The 19957-nt window shown below is 49.0% G+C and overlaps 1 protein-coding gene across 10 annotated transcripts in view; it reads left to right on the forward strand.

Moving 5' to 3' along the window:
- LOC105186478 (nuclear receptor coactivator 3) overlaps window positions 1-19957 on the forward strand; it is a 135365-nt gene that overhangs the window by 78654 nt on the left and 36754 nt on the right. For 7 of the 10 annotated variants that reach the window (XM_011146720.3, XM_011146711.3, XM_011146719.3 and 4 more), the window contains one exon: window positions 19067-19177. In XM_011146720.3, coding sequence (XP_011145022.2) covers window positions 19067-19177 — 111 coding nt within the window. Of the gene's footprint in view, window positions 1-1599; window positions 1621-7634; window positions 7735-11578; window positions 12610-19066; window positions 19178-19957 lie in introns of those variants that run through there. The other 3 variants (XM_011146717.2, XM_025297984.1, XM_011146718.3) reach the window with 3 other exon arrangements.

Below are 19957 nucleotides of genomic sequence, written 5' to 3' on the forward strand. Positions count from 1 at the left end.
GGCCGCGCGGCGACTGCTTTCACCCGGTAACTGAATTCACTTTCAAAATTATCATCGTTCCTCGATCAGTGGGAGATCCGTCGGCGCATCGGCCGGCGTTCGTTGGGAATGCGCTCGCGAGCCGGTGAGCGAGAAAACCAGGATAGTACCGTTGCCCGCGAGATATGTGTGCCAGCGTGAAAGACTTTCTTTCGTTGCGCGAAGCGCGTTCGAAAAAAATTGCGCACTCGTGTGCTTACGAGCACCCCAAAAAAAAGTAACGTCAGAACGAGCGGAATCGTCTATAAATTTTAGAGGATTTTATTCGTACATGTAGCTTCGAGAGGATTCCTCTAAGATTAAGAGGAAAATATTAGAAACATTATTCTTAAAGTTGGAGGGATTATATGTTATATATGTATAATGCAAATTTTATTGATTTTAATGTAAATTTCCTCTTGTTTTTACACAGATTACTTAATCCTTTTTTAAGAGGATTATTATTTATTTTTACTGTACTTTATTCTTACTGGTTATACCAGTTAATTTGAAAAAAATTATTTATAAAATTATAATGTATATAAAAGTATTATAATGTATATAAAGTATTATAATGTATATAAAAGTATATAAAAATTATAATGTACAGCGAAAACAAATACATATATAGATGTATTTCTGGTTCCAGTTCTACAATAAGTAGGCACGAATGAAATAAAATTATCGTGACAAATAAATTTTCAATCAGTTTTGTTATGGACTTCATAGCTACAAAGATGTTCATCATAACCAATTGTACGAAACATAGTTAAAAGAAAGGGTATTATTATTCAACTTCTTGCAATAGATTATAAATTGTATTTGACCAAATATGAGTAACTTATCTTCGTTATATGTTACAGCAACACACATATCTTTTTTAAAAAGCGTTCCAAATATCCTGACCGATAAGCATATGGTCGTTTTTTCATTCATGTCTGAGGTTCGTTCATGTCTGAGAGCATGATTGAACAAAAAAAGCCGACATTCAAATCAACACATTCCTCTTCATATAAGAGGAAAATTAATTTGATACAAGAGAAAATCCTCTTGAAATAAGAGTAAGACAGTTGGAATAATAAATCTTAAATCTAATAAATTTTAGACGAATGCTTCACCTTAATCGCTCGGTCGAAAGAGAAATCCTTTTTCTGTGAAAGGCTTTGCTTAGAATATGAGACTATGGGAAAAATCGTTTCGCAAATAGAATACTTTACTTCTTGGGTGAGCAAACTTCAGTTGGGGAGTAGGCTGGATGTCAGGGAAGCCTCGCGCTAGTAATTTTTGTTTCGCATCGTGGACGTGACAAGTTAGCTCGACAAAAGTAAGACAGAAAATTATATTTATCTAATCTTCACTTGATATTGCTTTTATTTTATCGTACTTTATTCTTCTTTTATCTTATTGTTTTTCAGTTCATTTCACGTAGGTAACGCTTTTCACGTTGCGACCTCGTGAAATTGCGAAGGAAAGAAATAAGTAGAAACATGAATTGCATTTGCGAATATTGCGTTGCGTTACGAGGAGGAGGAGGAGGAGGAGGAGGAGGAGGAGGAGAGATCGATACCTAAGGACGTTTGATTCCGTTATTAACAGAAGAAGGTTAGTTACACACAGAACGAGTAAACGCCGCAGGCGACGTTCAATCCTCTCGACTCGCATCCCACAGAGGATGCGAAGTAGCGGCGGATCGCGCACAATCCGATTGTGTGGTTGCGCAACGAACGCGCGATATGCGCGCACGTACGAAAAAGGGAAGGCGCTTGCGAAGCTCTCTCGGATTGTTCCCTGTAAAAATACGGGCGGTCCCCTGTTTCCTTTGCATAAAACATTGCGCAACAGCGGTATCGCGCAATTGCGATAAATAAAACTAAGAATAGCGCTGATATTTGCGAGCCGAGCGCGCGGGGCTCTCCGTGTTCGCCTTGTGTCCGCGAGCGTACTTTCTATTTCTCGGATGGTGTGAATCAACAACTGCGACGCGCGAAGGCTGAAACAAAAAAAAAATGCGCGGCATTTTAGGATCCTTCCTTCTCCCGCTCGCGCCGGTGATAAAGGAGGGCATGCGGAGAGTGAACCTGAACTCCGTAGGAAGATCGGAACGGCGAAAGGTGTATACACAGTGTCCCGAACCTACTGGCTGTCCTTTCGCGGATCTCTCGATGAATCCAGAATTGACGTTGCGGCATTTTGTTTCCCGAGGGGAATCCGGGATCTTTGGAGCTTTTCGCAAGCGAAATCGCGATTAAGAATAAATGGTCAGGGAAAAATGGGAATTTCTGAAACTTCGACCTGACAAATTCTCGAAATAACCAACAGAACAGCAGGGTGGTGTCGTCTCTTCTTTACATTTATTCGGGAGATTCGTGAAAAGATATCCTTGAGATCGCGGCGCAGTGATTCGGAAATGGGAAAGATTCCGCGATGAAACGCGCGGGAAACGCGTTAAAAATCAATTGTCCGTGTGGCAAGAATCGTCGGAATCGTTTCAGCTGGTGACAAAATCGATTCAAAGTCGAATCGGAGGGGCAGAGAGAGAGAGAGAGAGAGAGAGAGAGAGAGAGAGAGAGAGAGAGAGTGTACGTGTCCGCGGTTAGAGCCAAAGGTCGCTGCTTCCGCGACACCGTGTACGCGCGAGAATGGTGGAGGGAACTTCTGGTCGATGGCCGTGGTTGTTGCGCGGTCGCGCGCGCGTCTGCAGAACAGTTTACAGCTGCATACCCGAGCCGAGGGAAGTGTGTTACTACTCGAGCGTAACCGAGAGACCTCGACCAATTTAAATGCGCGATCGCCTTCTACGGATCGCCACTGACTCCGATTCGCGAGTAGATTAACGCCTAACTTCGCACGCGCGCGTCACCCCGTTCTCTCCTCGTGCACGTCAATTCGAGATCGCGAAACTTCTCGGATTTACGAGGTAACCCGACACGCGAGTAACAACAGCGTGTACCTTCATTCCCGCCCGCCGAATCGCGCCCCTTAACGTCGTGAGGATCACGAAAAGGGACACTCCTGTGCGCGCCCCACTTGGAGATTTCCGAACGCGTGCTCATGTTCGGAGTTAGCGCGATCCGTGTTCTCGCGCAAGATTATTCTTTTCTTCGAGGAACGGAAGGCTCGTCCCGCGAGAAGGAAATTTTCCCAACGCGACGGTGAATAGAATTCCGGGGATGCCAGTATGCACCTTTCGCCGCTCAGATGTACTGGAGCCGCACGCGACGTTCAAGGGGAGGGGAGGGGGGATTATATACGGAGCAGCAGGCAGTTCTCAAGGTTATTTTTGTGAATTTTTTTAAGAGCAACGGTGGGACTTGGATGGACTTGAAATTTTCACGGTGTATTCATTAATGTTCAAAGTATAAAATAAATTTGTTACCATCTATATGGGAAATATGGATAAAACTTTAAACGCGTTTATCTGGAAACATCATCCTACTCCTAAGCTGTCGGCACGATTACGCGAAAACTATCGAATCGAATAACTTGAAATTTTTACACCGTATACAATAGACGTGTAGTTTTCTTCGCCTCTATCTTGAGCACAGTTATATTGTATTTCATTCATTTTTTTAAACATGATTACAAGCTGAAAAAAGTTTCATTTTCGATACTTTTTTTTTTGTGTGCAGTCATTATTTTTCCAAACTTGGCTTTACTGCCTTTATTTGGTTATAATGGCTATAATGGCAACCGTATATTTAAAAAATCTTTCTTAGGTTTGGGTTTCAGAGTAGTAAGAGAGGCACGCAATTATGTGTCGACAGCAAACATAGAGCTCACAAACAGATAACTGCATTTTTATTTATAATTACAAATTGGATCGGTTCTTGTGATTTAGTAAAATTTATTTTATACTTTGGACATTCATGAGAATATACTGTGAAAATTTCAAGTCCATTGATCTTACACCGTTTCTGTTAAGAAAATTTGTAAATGTAGTAAATATAGTAAATATAATCTTGAAAACGACCTTCCGCATGTAATTCCTCCCTTAACGAGCACGACCGGGTCTCTTCTCGAGCGTAGCTCGAACAGACGGAAGAAGTATTTAAGTCGTAAGTTAGCTTAAGAATGAAGTGCAGGAGAAATTTTGCAGGAAAAGGATGACTCTTTGAGAAATCAATTTTTTCGAATCGTTCCGAAATTTCATTCACGCGCGCAATTTTTTGATAACGTTCTCTCATTAACATGCTATGCCTCGCTCTTGATAATTTCCCTTCTGCCTTCTGTAATTGTAAAAAAAAATTCAGTTTAATGGGTTTATTTATTCGCGAATCATCAACTGTGTCGACGAAAGTCCCCTCTCGCAGACGATTTTTCGCGAGACGACCTGCACTTCGCACGTCCCGTTTCTCCGCGAGTGTAAATAGCGCGACAGATAAAAACGGCGCGTGTCACCTCGCGGCGTATCGCGGATAAGTCGGGGCGTCGATCTTGGCGAGTATTCCCAGTCGATCCTCGCAATTGATACGCGATATCTCAGTGTGTTTGATCGCCACGTTGAACAGGTGTTCGCTCGTGAAAGTGCGAGGTGTTGTCGTCGCTATGAGGCGCGCGCGCACGAGCTCTGCGTTCTCCATGTACGCGGTGTCCCAAAAGTGTCGCCGACGAGAAATACAGACACGCCGATATTAAACGACGCGTTTTCCCTTTCGCGCTCTCTTTCGCTGCGAAATTTATACGCCGCGTCTTTTTATTTCGCGCGGATCTTTACCCGCCGGTTGCTCGCGCGACGAAACCGCGACAACGAAGGCGTACTTTACGCGCGTCGTTTCGGTTATCGATATTAATTTCACGTTCGCGTGGGCGTTATGTGCGATATTGCGCATTTCGCCCTCCCCCTCTGTCGGATTATAGCTACGTCACCGCGTCGCTGCTCTCTCTCTCTCTCTCTCTCTCGTCCGCCGCGAGACTTCACCGCTGGAAATACTTAAGTCGTTCGGATGCTGGCCACTTGCTATTCATGTCCTTCATTTATTCCGCCGAGACGATGAAATTAAATTTTCCGCGGTTTCTTGGCGGACAAAGTGCGCGCCGAGTGGGACATTATTAAAAACAAAACGGCATTCGTGGCGTTTAGGAGCGTGCACGGACCCGGTATTAACCCGCTTCTTCGAGGCATGTTTTTCGAACGCACGGCTCGCACTCGTCTTTTACATCTCGCGACTCTCGGCGCGGTAAATGTATATAGCTTCTGTTTCCTCACTCGTTCGTTCGGCTATCACTCGTTGACGCGGTAAAACATCGTAAATTCGCGTGAAGTGACTGTACGCAACGCGAGCGAGGTAAGAATAAAATGCAAATCGTGCGAGAAATCCCTTAGAATTAACCTTCGATTATACTTTTTTTTTTTTTTTTTTTTTACGCTAGTCAGCTTATCGATCAGAGACTCTAATGAGGCTTGCCTCATTTCCAATAATATATTTTTATACGCGCACCGAGGGCGCGCTTGTTGTAGTTTTCTACGATTACCGCGTAAATTGCGGATCTTTAGCTAAATGGCCGGTAATTTGTCCGATTAGTTTCCGCGAATATCGCATTAGCGAGAGAGAGAGAGAGAGAGAGAGAGAGAGAGAGAGAGAGAGAGAAAGGAAGAAAACAGATAAGAAGGAGATAGGAGAGCGCGCTTGGAGGGATTTTACGGAAGACAAACGGAAGTTTGTTTGATAACAATTCTTCGATATTAACTCGGACGGAGCGTCGCGTGCGATATGGCTGCGCCGAAAAGCGAAAGATAATTTTGCAGCGAAGGAGCAATATATCGATGTTTGTGGAAATGGTACCAATGGCGGCATCAATATTCATCGGGATATCACAGGGAGTATCGAAGGGTTTTAAACGCGCATATAAAAGCATCGTTCTCTCTCTCGATATGAAATGTGACTCGACAATGACGTGCAAAACGCGGCTCTGCACTGAGAGAAAAATATATGATATTTGGAACTATAACGATATAGTAACTGTAGTAATTAAATTATAGTCCGAAATATTATATTTATAGTAAGTATTACCATAATATCGGTAATAATTACGGTATAGGCATATAGTATAACCAACCATATATTTTTACTAAGAATTATAGTAAGTTAAACTAAAATTATTGTATGGATACAAATATAAAATGGTAGATAAAGTAACTCTTTTATATAGTCAATATTACCAGAATATTTGCTAAATGATGACAGATGTAACTATGTGAATATTAAATCTCATTATATTTGTGAATAAGAAATTACCATACATGTGGTAAAAGTAAGTAAACAATTATTTAAGACAATCATTGACTATATATTTGTGTTTATTCTACTATATCATGCAGGTTCCACGAACTATAAAAATATGGTTGGCGCCAAAATGAGCTATAAAATATAGTGAGATTATAGTTAATTCAACTATATTTTTCTATCAGTGTGGGAGACCTCTCTCTCTCTCTCTCTCACACACACACACACACATATTTTCTCTCTTTCTCTACGTACACCCCATTCGGCCGCTCTCCATCTTCTATATATAATCACACGTAGCCCAAAGGGCGGCGCAATCAATTATTTCCTCCGGAAACCGTAATGCCACCCAGCTCCGGAAAAAGATCTACCAAGCGGGCGTTTTCACGTGGGGCTCTCATTCGTCATGCTCGATCTTCCGCGCGATCATTTATCCCCCCTTCCCCGAAACGGCCAATTTGATCAGCCGCGCATTCGCAATCTATCAACTTACTGCGTCGGGAGACGCCGCTGTCGCGAGGCTCGCCCGTCGACACGACGTTCCACGCGCGGCCGTCGCGGTGAGGAAGAGGCAACCCTTCCCGGGCGGCCCTTCCGCGTCTGCAAAGGGCCAAACTTTCACGACTCCCTCTTCAGCAAGACGGCACAGCCCTATACTCGTGACGTGCGATGCGATGCAAAGTCCCGCGGCGGGTAGATCGCGCGGCGGCGGCGGTGGAGTCCGAGAGAGAGAGAGAGAGAGAGAGAGAGAGAGAGAGAAAGAGAGAGAGAGAGAGAGAAGAGGTGGTGGTGGAGGACGAAGAGGAGGAGGAGCAGGAGGAGGAGGAGGAGGTGGCGGCGGCAGCGGCAGGTCGGTCAGCAGAGAGCGAGCGAGCAGCGGCTCGAACGCGCGCGTTGCGCGCGCGGCACGACGCGGCGCGGCGCGGCGCGCACGTCCGCGTTGCCGCGATCGCCCTGGCCCACTGACCTATATTACACGCGGGGTACAGGTCCCGCATATACGAGTCTCGACCCACAAGCGATACTCGGCCGCGCCAAGTCGGAGGAGCGGGCCACGCCGCGTCGCGCCGTGCCGCTCCGCTCTGCTCCGCTCCGCTTCGCGTCGGTGTCCGCGTCTGCTGGTCTCTCGTCGTCCTGCCTCTTCTTGTTCTTCGTCGTCGTCGTCGTCGTCGTTGTTGTCGTCGTGCGCCTCGATGAAGGCGTCCTCGGCCGTCTTTCCGATGGCACCGCGGGAAACGGACAGCAAGAGAAAGACGCGAGAGTGTCGTCGTCTCGGCTCTTTACGTGCGTGTCACTCTCGGTGCGTGCGTGCGTGCGTGCGTGTGTAGGGAAATCGTCTCGCGAGGAGGGATCGACTGCAAGATGACGATGATGATGATGATGATGATGATGATGATGATGATGATGATAATGATGATGTTGATGATACCACCGGGGCTGCTCGGTGTGGAAATGCGGGAGTACGGAGCGTCGAGTACGCTGGGAGTAGACGGTGATTGCTTTTCTTCTTTATTTAATGTTGCTGTTTGAATGAAAGTTACTTGAGCGCGAGCGAATGAGAGGGAGAGAAAGAAGGAGAGAGCGAGCGCACAGTGTCGCGGTGGAGGAGAAGGAGGAGGTTATTGTAGGGCGGACTGTAGAGCATGTCGAAGTGTGCGAAGTAACGGACGGAACGCCAGCCTCTCCGAGATGTCAATGCGAGCGACGTCCGACGTCGTGCACGAGGAACACGTCGAGCACACACGTGCATTATAGATACGCGTTTGGCGCAACGCGGATATTTCCGTCGAGAACGCCGCCGTTGCTCCGCGTTCAGCATCGGTCTCTCTCTCTCTCTCTCTCCCCTGCGTGCGGCAAGTTCCGCAGTTGAGAGGCCAGATAGATCGCGCTATCTCTCTCTCTCTCTCTCTCTCTCTCTCTCTCTCTCTCTGTCGAAAACTTCCTCCGCTGAAGTTTCCCGGACGGGGTGCGACTTTTGAGAAAAAAACTCATGTGCCTTTCTCTCATATCTCGCTGGTAACTCGCGAAAAGTATCGATCGTCCCTCCCCAGGGGGTGAAATCTAGCGAGGATCGCAGACGCCCTTATGAGTGCGTCGCGATGTGACGTTCAACGTTGAGGACGAAATGCTTCCAGTCGGGACTCTGTGACGAGGTCTTTTTTTTTCTCAGAGAGGAGGGACAGGACTAGTGTTGTCCTGAAGAGCGATAACTCAACAGTCAGACGTTTCTTTTTTATTTTTTTTTCTTTTTTATTATTAATTTCATCGACAGGAAATTCGGTAATTGTTATCGAGAGTGTCTATGATCTAGGAGCTGCTGGTCCCTACGATGTCCGTCGCGCTTAAAAAGTATCTATACCTATCCGGATATGCGGTCCCGGCCCGGAAGCGAAGTATCGAATGACCAGGCGGCTTCCAAAATAAAGGTTTCGAGGACCCGGCTTGCAGCGCGAGACACAACGCGAGATGCTGGTGCGCCACGGTGGATTTTGGGACACCCTGTACGAGGGGATAAGAGCGGCGGCTATTGCGCGCGTAACTTCCGCGATCGCATCGATTCGGAGCGCGGGACGGGCGAGAGTGGAAGTGTGTCAAGGACGATTGCAAGCGAGAAGGAGTCGAATAGCTCGGACGCGCGCGCTCTACGCTTCGCTTTGGCGCTCGCGCGGTGACCGCGGGGGTGTTTTGCGTTTAAGGCCGATATGTGAGGAGGCGGGTGGAGGGAATTCGCCGCGGTCACAGAAACGTGATTGTGGAACAGTTTTTTCCCTGCAAATTGGGACGAAGCACCAGCTCGTTCCGCAAACGTCGCGATGCTATCGGGTCTGTCGGTGCCACCTCGCTCGCTCCCTATGATTTCCACGGGTGCTCCCCCGCGTTCGGCATACTTGAAGCTATCGATTGTTTCTTTCCTTGCCCTCGTATGTAACTCTGTTGCACGGAGATGTGGTGCGTCCCTTATTTGCCGAACAATTTCAACTATCAGTGCTATCAAGTCCGCGCCTAACAGCGACGACATGTTGAATTTCTCCCTCTGTCATCGCTGCGCCATCCTGGATACGTCTCTCTCTCTCTCTCTCTCTCTCTCTCTCTCTCTCTCTCTCTCTCTCTCTCTCTCTCTCTCTCTCTCTCTCTCTTTCTCTCTCTATCTATCTATCTATCTATCTATCTATCTGTCTCTCCTCATCTCCCCTTAAGGTGTAATATCTGAATGAAGGTCTGAAAACACAGAGTAAGTTTGGGAATTTTTAGTAGTTAAATAACAACATAGATGGAAAATTGGTTTGAAGGCCTCTAACGTGCACACCTTGAACTACACAAAATAATTTTTTGTTATTATTTTGCCTCAAGATGGCGGCGGCGCTGAGAAGCTCTCCAAGTACGTTTTTCGAATTGGCTTGCAGCAGAACTTTAACAAATTTCATCCGGTCCACTCGAAATTTTTACAGTAGCTGCTAAATTAAAGTCTCCAGAGAAGTACACATGTTTTTTTACGATCGGCTTGAAACTTTTGTTATTTTAAATATTTCTTGGATAAAACTGAAACTTTTTTCCTAAAGTTCACACCATTTCTACAAGAATCAATATTTCAACATTTTACGTACATGTACTTCTCTGGCAAATTCAATGTAGATTAACAAAGATTTTGCCTTTTTGTCCTTTTTGAAGGTGCTACGGCATTTCTGCTGCAAGCCGCGCGGACCCATGAGAAAAATGCGCTTTTACTTGGAGAGCTTCAGAGCGCCGCCATCTTGAGGCAAAATAATAACAAAAAATTGTTTTGTGTAGTTCAAGGTATGCACGTTGTGGAGGCCTTCAAACCAATTTTCCATCTATGTTGTTATTTAACCACAAAAAATTCCCAAACTTACTCTGTGTCTTCAGGCGTTCACTCAGATGTTACCCCTTAATAACCGGAGTTAGCTATAAGTTCCGGGCTATCGAAGGGAAGACATCCCCGCGCGTCTCGTCCTTTTGGAAATCGGTTCACACGCAGGAGAGGGATTCGGCTTGAATTTCGGACAAGTTACGAGACACCCGAGAGCCACGCTCTTTTTAGCCCACCTAGGTAACAACCTCCACCGTCGCGAAGCGCGCGCACGCTCGCCGCGGCCAGTAGTTACGAGCAAACACGGCGACGCACACAGGTGCGTTCACGCACAAGGTGCCTAGCTTACCTGCGCCTCGCCTCCATCCTGCGCGTCCATCCTGCGTATTCGGCGCGTGCGAGTCGGATCCGCGCGTCGGTCTTTTCGGCCTCGGCGAGCAGCGCGAGCTAGGCTCCAAATTCTTTCGGCCGACGAGGGGCGGAGAGGGGAACGCGCGAATGCGACGGCAGTCTGATTGGAGCGTCTGAAATCGCGTTGCGAAATGACGGCTTAATTTGAACGGCGAACGGCGATAGACCGGGGAGAAGAAGAAGAAGAAGAAGAAGAAGAAGAAATGAATATAATCGAGAGGAAGAAGAACGTTGCGAAGCGGAGTTGCGAGGAAATGAAGAAGAGGAGAGATCGCGAGAAGAGGGATGACTTACGACAGCTGGATTCGTTGCACGAGAGCAAGCTCTAAAAATCGCCGCGGCCAACTGGGTTAAAGAAAAATTTCGCCACATTTACCGTATGTCGATTGCGAACCGCCGGCGCGCCCGCGTGTGCGTGCAAGTAACGGCTCACACGGACGCACACATTCATACGCACATTTTCGCATTTACACACACGCGCACGCTGTTGGTTAGTGGGCACCGTAGACGACTAGGAGGGGGAGAAGAGGAGAGAGAAGTGGTCTAGGCGACGCGGGATAGGCAGGCAGAGCGAGGAAGATCGCGAACGATCAAGAGAAGGGGGAGCATAAGCTCTAGACGACGCAGCAGGAGGGGGGACGGAGAGGAGCAGGAGTTCTCGTGGTGGAGGAGGAGGTGGAAGTGGAGGTAGAGGTAGAGGTAGCGGAGCAGGGGGGGGAAGGTGCTTCGTGACAACTGGGTGACGGCTGCGTGGATACACGCCGCTCGTGATGCAAGGTGCTTTCCTACGCGATAAGTGGTGACGTCGGCAGAAGCGCGAGAGTCTCGGCACCGCGCCTCGACTCGACTCGACTATCAAGAGAGAGAGAGAGAGAGAGGACAGAAGAAGAAAAGAGATCGCGCGCGTGCGTGCGTGCGTTTTCGCTAGCGCGAAAGACAGCCACTCGCTGATAGAGTCGCGAATAGAGCGGTCTTCGTCTTCGTCCGCTCACGGAGAGCGACGAGGACAGAGAGAGAGAGAGAGAGAGAGAGAGAGAGAGAGCGAGAGAGAAAGAGAGAGAGAGAGAGAGACAGAAGGAGGGAGGTAGAGGGAGAAGGAGTAAACAGGAGGAGAGAAGAGCGCGGATGAAGTGCGCCGACGAAGCGCGCGAGTGACTCGCAGAGAGTGACGAGTGGAAAACGAGGAGCGCGTTTGCGCGGAAATTAAGAGGAAGCCTCTCGCCGATCGACCGGCGAAAGTGTGTGCGCTTCGACAAGAGTGCGTGTCTTCGGGATCGTCTCCGTCTCGCCTCCGCTCCGCGTTCCCGCGTGGCCAGCCGTGTGTCCTCGCACACGCTTCGCGTGCGATCTCGTGAATTCCGGAGAATCTGTCCCGGTCGCGGCTGCTTCTTCGCGAATCTTCCGGCTGAACTCTGTGCGTCTCCTCCGATTCGGCTGATCACTCGAATTCTCGAGTGAGAGAGACTCCCAGTGTGCCTCGCGAGAGTGATATCGGTCGCGCTACGAGTGGACGACTTTATCGAGGATGCGCGCGCGTGTGTGTGTGTGTGTGTGTGTGAGACGCGTCTGAAAGTCGAGGAAAAATCTGGAATCTTGAACGGCTGCGAGAGAACGGTGGCCGTGTGTTCGTCGGTGACCGGACACGTTAACACACGCTGGTAGGACGTGTGTCGGACTTCTTCAGCGTCCAGCGGCTGAGGCGAGCCGCGCAAAGTGAATCGAATGCGAGATTAGAAGGTCGCGGATTCTTCTCGCGGGAAGAAGATAACGAGAGAGCACGGGCGGCCGATAGACGTCGTCGCCGAGAATCCGCGGCGCACCGGCGAGAGTCCGAGATAATGAGTTTCGCCTGGAGAATTTGAGCTTTTGAGCGTCGCCACGATGCCGGGATTCTCCTGAAGCATATCACGAATCCTCGAAGCGCAGCCATGAGACCGACCACCGAGAGGGATCGTCGCGACCGAGTCTCGAGTGCGGCATCGAGGATCCCGTGGAATCGGACTCGACTTTCGCCCGAGTTTAAGAGACGTTTGTGCGATCGCGACGCCGCGCCGGGGAATTAGTGTCAGTCGTTGAGTAAAAAGGCAGGAAGAGATCTCCTTCGATGATGGAGAAGCGGAACGCGCGGTAAGCTCTCCGGCAAAAGCCCCGGATCGGCGACTCCGGCGAGAGCCGCCGCCACCGCCGCCGACGAGAACGCGCTAACGCGCGCGCGACGTGATAAAACGAGAGCGGCCTCGCGTCCCTCCGTCGTCGCAAGCGCGAAAGTAGAACTTGCGAAATTACGATTACGCACCTGCTGCTCGAGCGGAAAGAGTAACAGATTTCTCCCTTTACACGGCGGCGGCTTCTTATCGACCTACGGAACGCCATCGCCTCGTCGTTACATTATATCTTAACGAGCCTCTCCGAATGAATTTCATTTCACGTCACAACTTTTCGCGACGCGAGATTGCTCGTAATAGACCACGAGATCAAGCACACGCGCTCAGATATAATAAGATGTGCTGCAATAAAAAAAAAACCCCCCCGTACACACCCGTCGGCGAACTGTTCTCTAACAATTAACGTCCGTTCCCTCGAGAGAGAGAGAGAGAGAGAGAGAGAGAGAGATCTCCGCGCGCTCACCGTCAAGACGTAACACGTAAATAGTCGTCGCGGGCGGATTATTTGTCGTCCACTTCGCACTTCTTCCCTCATCGCCCTCTTCCTCCTCCGCCCCTTTTCCTTCCTGTCCCTTCGCCGCGAATATTCTCATTCGAACGGACGGACGAATTGTCGTTTAGGCCTGTAATTCTCTCTCGATCGGTGCATCGCACGTCGTCGGCGTCTTCCCCGGCCGCTTGGCGGCGCGAAGCAGCGTGACGTCGTCGGCCCGAGCTCAGCCGGTCCGGCTCCTACCAAAATGTCCGATTATTCTATCAAGGCGGTTCAAGGTCGAACTTTCGATCCATCGCCACGTCCCCGAATGTTGCATTATTGCGCGTTTATCGCGTTAAGAGCGAGCGAGAGAGAAAGAGAGCGAACGAGCGTGCGCACGCGCGCGCGCGCGCGAAGCGCGACCACTCGTCGCTCGAGCGGGACTAATAATACGAAATTATAACGCCAAGCGTGCGCGAACGCGAGACATTATTTTTAACGTTTGTCCCGGACGAAAGACAAGAAGGTGGACACACCACAGTCACGCTGCTTTACGATCGCTGTTCTCTCTCTCTCTCTCTCTCTCTCTCTATCTATCTCCCCCTCCCCTCTCCCTCTCGCCTTGCCCCTTCCGCTTGTGGTCGAATCGTCGAGAGACGTTCGCGTAATTTCCGAATTATAGCGTCGTCTCGAGCGCTCGAATCGATTGATCGGCCGACCGACCGATCGTTAATAGCCGCTTCGTTAATTCAAACGATGCTCACATGATAATAACTCGTTGAGCGACTGCTTGTTCTACGTCGTAAAAACGACGACAACCGACTTTACGTCGCGTTGTGCTCATCTCGCGCGATTGTATACTTTGGAGATAGCGAAATCGCTTCGCGCGCGACGTTGGTGACATACACCGCCGTCGCAGTATCGGTACATTCATGTCTGCCTCATCTCGGATTTTCCTATGTAATCGTATCTTCTCTCTCTCTCTCTCTCTCTCTCTCTCTCTCTCTCTCTCTCTCTCTCTCTCCTTCTCTCGGCTCCAGCCCGGTGACATGATTTTTCGCTCTCGTAGAGAGAACGTCTCGCGCGGTCACCGCGACGAAACGCGCGTCTCGATCTGATCTATTTTTTTCTTTCATGCTTTTTTTAACGTTAGATCGAGCGGGACGCGCCGTTCTTGACGATTCTGGGTCAAGAGAATTAGGACGGTCGTGTCATTGTGACTTTGTTTTCTTGAGATAATAACGCTATCTCGCGTACCTCCGCGATTCGGCGCGACTTATCGAATTTGAAATGCGCTTTCGCTTCGATACGATAAAGGAATACACACCGCGAGAAATGAGAGGAGGAAGAAACGATGGCGCGGACAGCGCTGTTTCTCGCGAAAGTTTGATATTCACAAATTTTTTCTTTTTCTTCGTGCGTGTCGATTTTAATCGCCGAGCAGCGGATGATAATTTCGCGTTAATTATACACGACGATATTACCTTGAGCGGCAATTACTTTTAAGACGTCTCAAGTAATCGTCGATAATCTGACGTCGTTGCGCGTGTAATTCGATATTGCTCGTAATTAAATTCTCATTAAGGAGATCAGTGGCACTCGCGGCGGATCTCAAACAACTTCTGTGATGCATTACACGTGTGCGCGTGCGCGAATCATTTTCCCAGCTATTTTTTTTTTTGTTTTCGATCAGATTCAGGCGGAAGAGTGTCGTACCCGCAAAAATCGCACGCGTCATTGACCGAGGGATTAGCGAGTGCCGCATTAATTAAGCAATCGAGCAACGCCCCGCGCGAGTAGTATTCACTAATTACTAACGCCTCGATCTCGCATATGCAGCGTCATGATTCTCCGGGCTTCGCCCGGTCGTCGATTTGCCAGGGATTTTCTCGGTCTTTTTCGTCGACGAGTCCCCGCCGGGACGATTGCCGAATTAATTTCACTCGAGAAAAGTCGATTGCGAAAACGGCCGACGAATCCGCCGTTAAAATTTTACGCGACTGCTGGCGATAATTAACGGAGACAGATCGTACGTGCATATTGTATCCCCGATGCCGAATTCGTCGAGGTGACTTTTTCCTTCTTTTTTTCGTACACGACACCGTGTACGATTCTGCTGTCTCTTAAACACATGCGTACGTACACACACACACGCGCGCGCGCGCGCGCGCATTAAATGCGCTCGGCCGAATCGGTTGTTGCTTACCAGCTAACGAGCTTTAAATTGCAGTATTTTATGCGCGGACATTTACGATTCCCTCGTCCGATTTTTTGTCGCGCCGTGCCGAAATCCGAAACCGATTATAAAGTGACGTAAGGATCGTCTGTGCGCGAGTTATCGTCGATTTTTCGAGTTTAACAGTCGCTCAGACGTGACGTCGCGTGCAACGGCGTATTATCCTTCTTTTTCTCCTCGCGCTTGTACTGCGCCGATAATGCGATCCGACGTTGATCATTCTATGCACGCCTCTTGGTGTAAAATTATACGTTTTCCACAACTTCGTCCGTCCGGCCGGGGAAGGAATAAGGGGGAGAGAGAAGAAGAGAGAGAGAGAGAGAGCGCGCGGCAATATTTTTCTTTACCGCAATTTCGAAGCTGACGTTATTTCGGCGTCGCTTTGCCGTTTTTCTCGTGTTTCTGCTTTTGTTATTTTTTTTTTTTTAATATCCAACACTACGTGTGCGCGTGCGTCTTTTGGCGATCGAAGCGTGAATTAAATTTTGTTAAAGCGCACAAATCGGGCATTCAGAGCGGGAACGCGGCGTTAAAGAAAAATAAATGTGTTTCGTAGACGCGCGATAGAGTCGCCGCCGTGCGGGATTTCAAAAGTTGTCACAGCCCGCGACTAAATTTTTCACGCCTCTTGGCGCGAGCGCGTGTTCGTCTCTGCGAAAATTCAATTCCGCAAGGCGATCGCCGTTTTGTCGCCGGTCGGATAAAATGGAACCCCACTCCTTAAATAAAAAAAAAAAAAAAAGAAAGAAAGAAAATCGGTTCTAGCGCGTCTCACGGTCTTTCCTCGAGATAAACGAGGCAGGGGAATGATAAGAGGAAATCTTAAGATTATCATATTCGTCAAAAGCGGTGCAAAGTACACAAAGAGACGTCGTGCTACATAACGCACACTCGAGTTGTCACTAAGCACGCGCGACTTGCCTTCCTTCGGCTCGCTCGCAACGAAACGACGAGGACACGCGGAATTCAATCGCGGAAGAACGCTCTCGTTATTCCTCGCGGGATTCGAGAGCGCGTTTACGGCTGAGAAATGTGTGACGTAACGCGTCTGATTTATGACGCAGCAAGCCGAGCACTTTACGACTCGTTAATTACGTTATCGGTACGCCGATAAATTAACGGGCGACGATGACGATGAGGAGAGTCGTCGAGCGGGTGTAACGCGCTCGCTCGAGTGCGCTGTTCATCTCGTGGCCACTTTACGGGACGGAACGAATCGCGCCACGTGTGTGTATCATGCTCGTCGCTCTTATTATCGCTCGCGAAAGCCACGCGCAATTTTGCAATTCGCGTACTGTAGGATCGCACGCGCGCGAGGATCAGCTGTTCGGTCGCGGGTCCGCGCGCGCCGCAGGACTCCCGCGCGGGATCCACGCGTATCGCAATTGCGCGAAGCGGGGCAAACAAGCAATTTCGCGTATAAAGCTGCGTGAGCTATTATCTCAGACGAGCGCCTTGATACGAGACACAATGTGTGACTCTGTTTGCTCCGCTTGACATGTATACAGAGTGTCCTAGAATTACCTATGATCTTCCAGTCGCGGGCAATAAGACAAAGCGGACTGAAGCGGGCTCGTTATTTCAATGACGACGGAGGCCGTCGTCGCGCGGCGCGCAGTTCGTACGTTGCCGCGGTCGACGACGAAGAGTCAAAGGAGGATTCTCTCCGTAGGAGCGCGACTGCGAGAGCTCGGCGGGACGGATCGGGCCTTTCTGTTTCAACGACGGCGTCCGAGTCGAGCGATTTAATTGCCGCGTTGCTCGATAACGAGAGATTTAGCGACTCGCGAGAGTCACGATAGTTCAACGCGCGGGGATGCGTTCTGTGTAGGACACACGTTAACTTCCGGTACACACACACGCACATAGCCCGTAGGACTTTGTAGCATTTATTATTATTGCGCGCGCGGGTATTATCTTTAGGCACTTCGTTAGCGGCCGGTTCCCCGGTTTATTATAACGCTGCCAGCGTGTGTCGCCATAAAGGAATTTTATCGATTCGGGGGAAACGAACCGAAAAGGCGTACACAAAGGGCGAAGGGAGGCCTCACCGCGCCGTTCGCGCGGTGATAAACTTACCGGCGCAGGGAAAGAAGAGAGAGAGAGAGAGAGAGAGAGAGAGAGAGAGAGAGAGAGAGAGAGAGGCAGAAAAAAACGTCGATCTCAAGGAATCGCACGCTGCATTACGCCGCGGTTAGTCCGAGGCATTATTTCGAGTCGCTCTTGCGCCGCGTGTATTTATAGCGAGCGCTAGCCGGTGAATCCGATTTTGATGCGGAAAGAGAGAATGATGCCGCGCGCGACAAGGAAGGTTTTCTCCACGCCGTGAGCCGCGCGGGAGTTTGGCCGGGAGGCGTTTGGGAAATACGTGAAAAGCGCGCGCGACGAAGCCGTGTCCACGTCTCGGACGCGTTTCGCGACACCCTGTGAGGATTCTTTGCTGTGTACACCATTGTGTCTTTCAAATATATATAAAGTCGAGATTATATTGCGTGCGAACGAGAGTTCTTCGTTCTTCCGCGCGGCGACAGGGATTCGGACGACTCGCGAGTCCTTTTCGGCGCGGGATGTAATTTCGAGTTTTGGCTACGACGACGAGTCGTTTGACGCGTCGAGGTCAATTCCGCCTCGAAATGTTTCCAGCAGTTGTGGGGAATTATTTTCGTAAAACCGGTACTCTCGCAAGCGGGCAAGTCGTATTGTCTTCGATCGTCGTTCGAGCAATTCGACACTCGCCAATTTCTCCGGACGGTGTGCTTTGTCGATAGCACGCGCGGGTGCCCCGTCGTCAATTCCCTTTCAATAATGCCGGGGGCTCACTGCTCGCAAAGTCCTTTTTATCGACTCCGTTTGCCGAGCGTAATGTGCTCCGTCTCGGAGGAGCTTCCATCGATTCGAAGTAAACGAGCCGCGGCAATATGAAAAGCAGGAGAGAAATGTCAGTGGCGTCTGACGTGCGCGTCTCTGTGCTCCGCCGCGAATGTGTGTCTGTGTGTGTGTGTGTGTGTATATAACATGATGAAGAATCTGGATACACTCATGGGAGAAGGAGAGCATTGGAAGGAAAAAACGAAAGAGAGAGAGGGGGCGGCGGCGGGAGGGAGAGAGGAGAGTGTGGAAGGCCGCACGCGCATCTTTCGTCCACGTGTAGCAAATTAGTTGAACACGAGCAGATTATTCGAAGACTGTTCGTCTTCGGGACGAGATAAAATTTCGTGGAAGTTATCTTCGTTAGAAATAACGAAGCGTACAAAATCTCGAGAGATATCTCGGGCAGCATTATCGTTGCTTCACGATATCGATATGCTTCAACTTTTTTCGTTCGACACTAATCTGGTACCGAGGATTATTGCGCTATCAGTCTTATCTCGGTGCCGACATCCGGAAGCCGATTTTAGGGAAGTCGCATTAGAAGCGTGGGAGCGAAGAAAATTTTCCTCCCATTTTCCGGTTATACATACTCAAATCTTATCGGACGTGTGTAGGTACTCGTATTTGTGCGCTTTGACAATGTAAGCCAATTTCTGTGTACACGTGTCTCTAAACGTTGTTTGACTTCACAAACACGGCGCGAACACATCGTTAGAGTCGCGCTTGAAACGCACGGCTGCGTTTCGATTCAGTCGAAACTGTTGTGATCCGACGATATTCTTACTTCTCGACACGTTCAATGCTGTTGTAAAGGCGAATTTTATTCTTGTGTTGCAGGCCTGGCCCGTGTGAACTGCAAGACCCGCAGTTGTGGGTCAAAATGAGTGCGATTACTGGCAGCATTACGAAGAAAAGAAAGAAATCCGATGCGAAGCCTCAGTCGCAAATGTGAGTAACAATATCTCTCCCGCCGTTTCGTCGCGTTTTTTCGAGGCGCGCGCGACGAGCTCGGATCCGCAATTTCGGCATTATAATGAACGATAACTTGAGTTTCTCCCTCGCTCTCTTTTGGCAGCGAATTTGGTCGCAGTAGGAAGAGGCGATCCCGCGTATCCGCGTCGACCAATTCCATTTATCGAAGGTGCCGCGGCAGAGAGAGAGAGAGAGAGAGAGAGAGAGAGAGAGAGAGAGAGAGAGAGGGGATAGAAATTACGATATAACGATAGCGTTTATCACGAATACACGGATAACGAAAACATGCGACACACTCGAGTCCTCCTTTATTATATAACTTGACCTTTCATTATTACGTAACTCGATTCATACGGGCATCAATAAGCGATATTATTCATGACAATAATCACGGTACCTATCGGCCTATGCGAGGCAACGAAAGGCAAATATCGAAATTGCAATGTCGAAATTCAAAAGCATCGGTTCTCAGACTCAGTCTGATTGACAAAAGGAGGGAAAATCGTGATGATTAAACTTTGAGTCGCACATTGCAAGCACTTAAATTTGCCTCTTGCTCAGAAGTCTCGTTTTAATATCCGTGTAATGTTACGAAACTAATTCATCTCATGAATTAAACAGTAAGTCTTGGCAAAAATGTTGATCACGTCCTAATAATTTATCTCGAGGTAACGCGCGTGCAGAGGTAAGAAATTGCTTCGTAAAACTCGGGAAAAGCTCGGCGGATCTGACGGGACAGAGAATGACAGTTTCCTC

This window comes from Harpegnathos saltator, unplaced genomic scaffold (genome assembly GCF_003227715.2).
Source record: "Harpegnathos saltator strain DR-91 unplaced genomic scaffold, Hsal_v8.6 scaffold202, whole genome shotgun sequence".
Taxonomy (NCBI): Eukaryota; Metazoa; Arthropoda; class Insecta; order Hymenoptera; family Formicidae; genus Harpegnathos; species Harpegnathos saltator.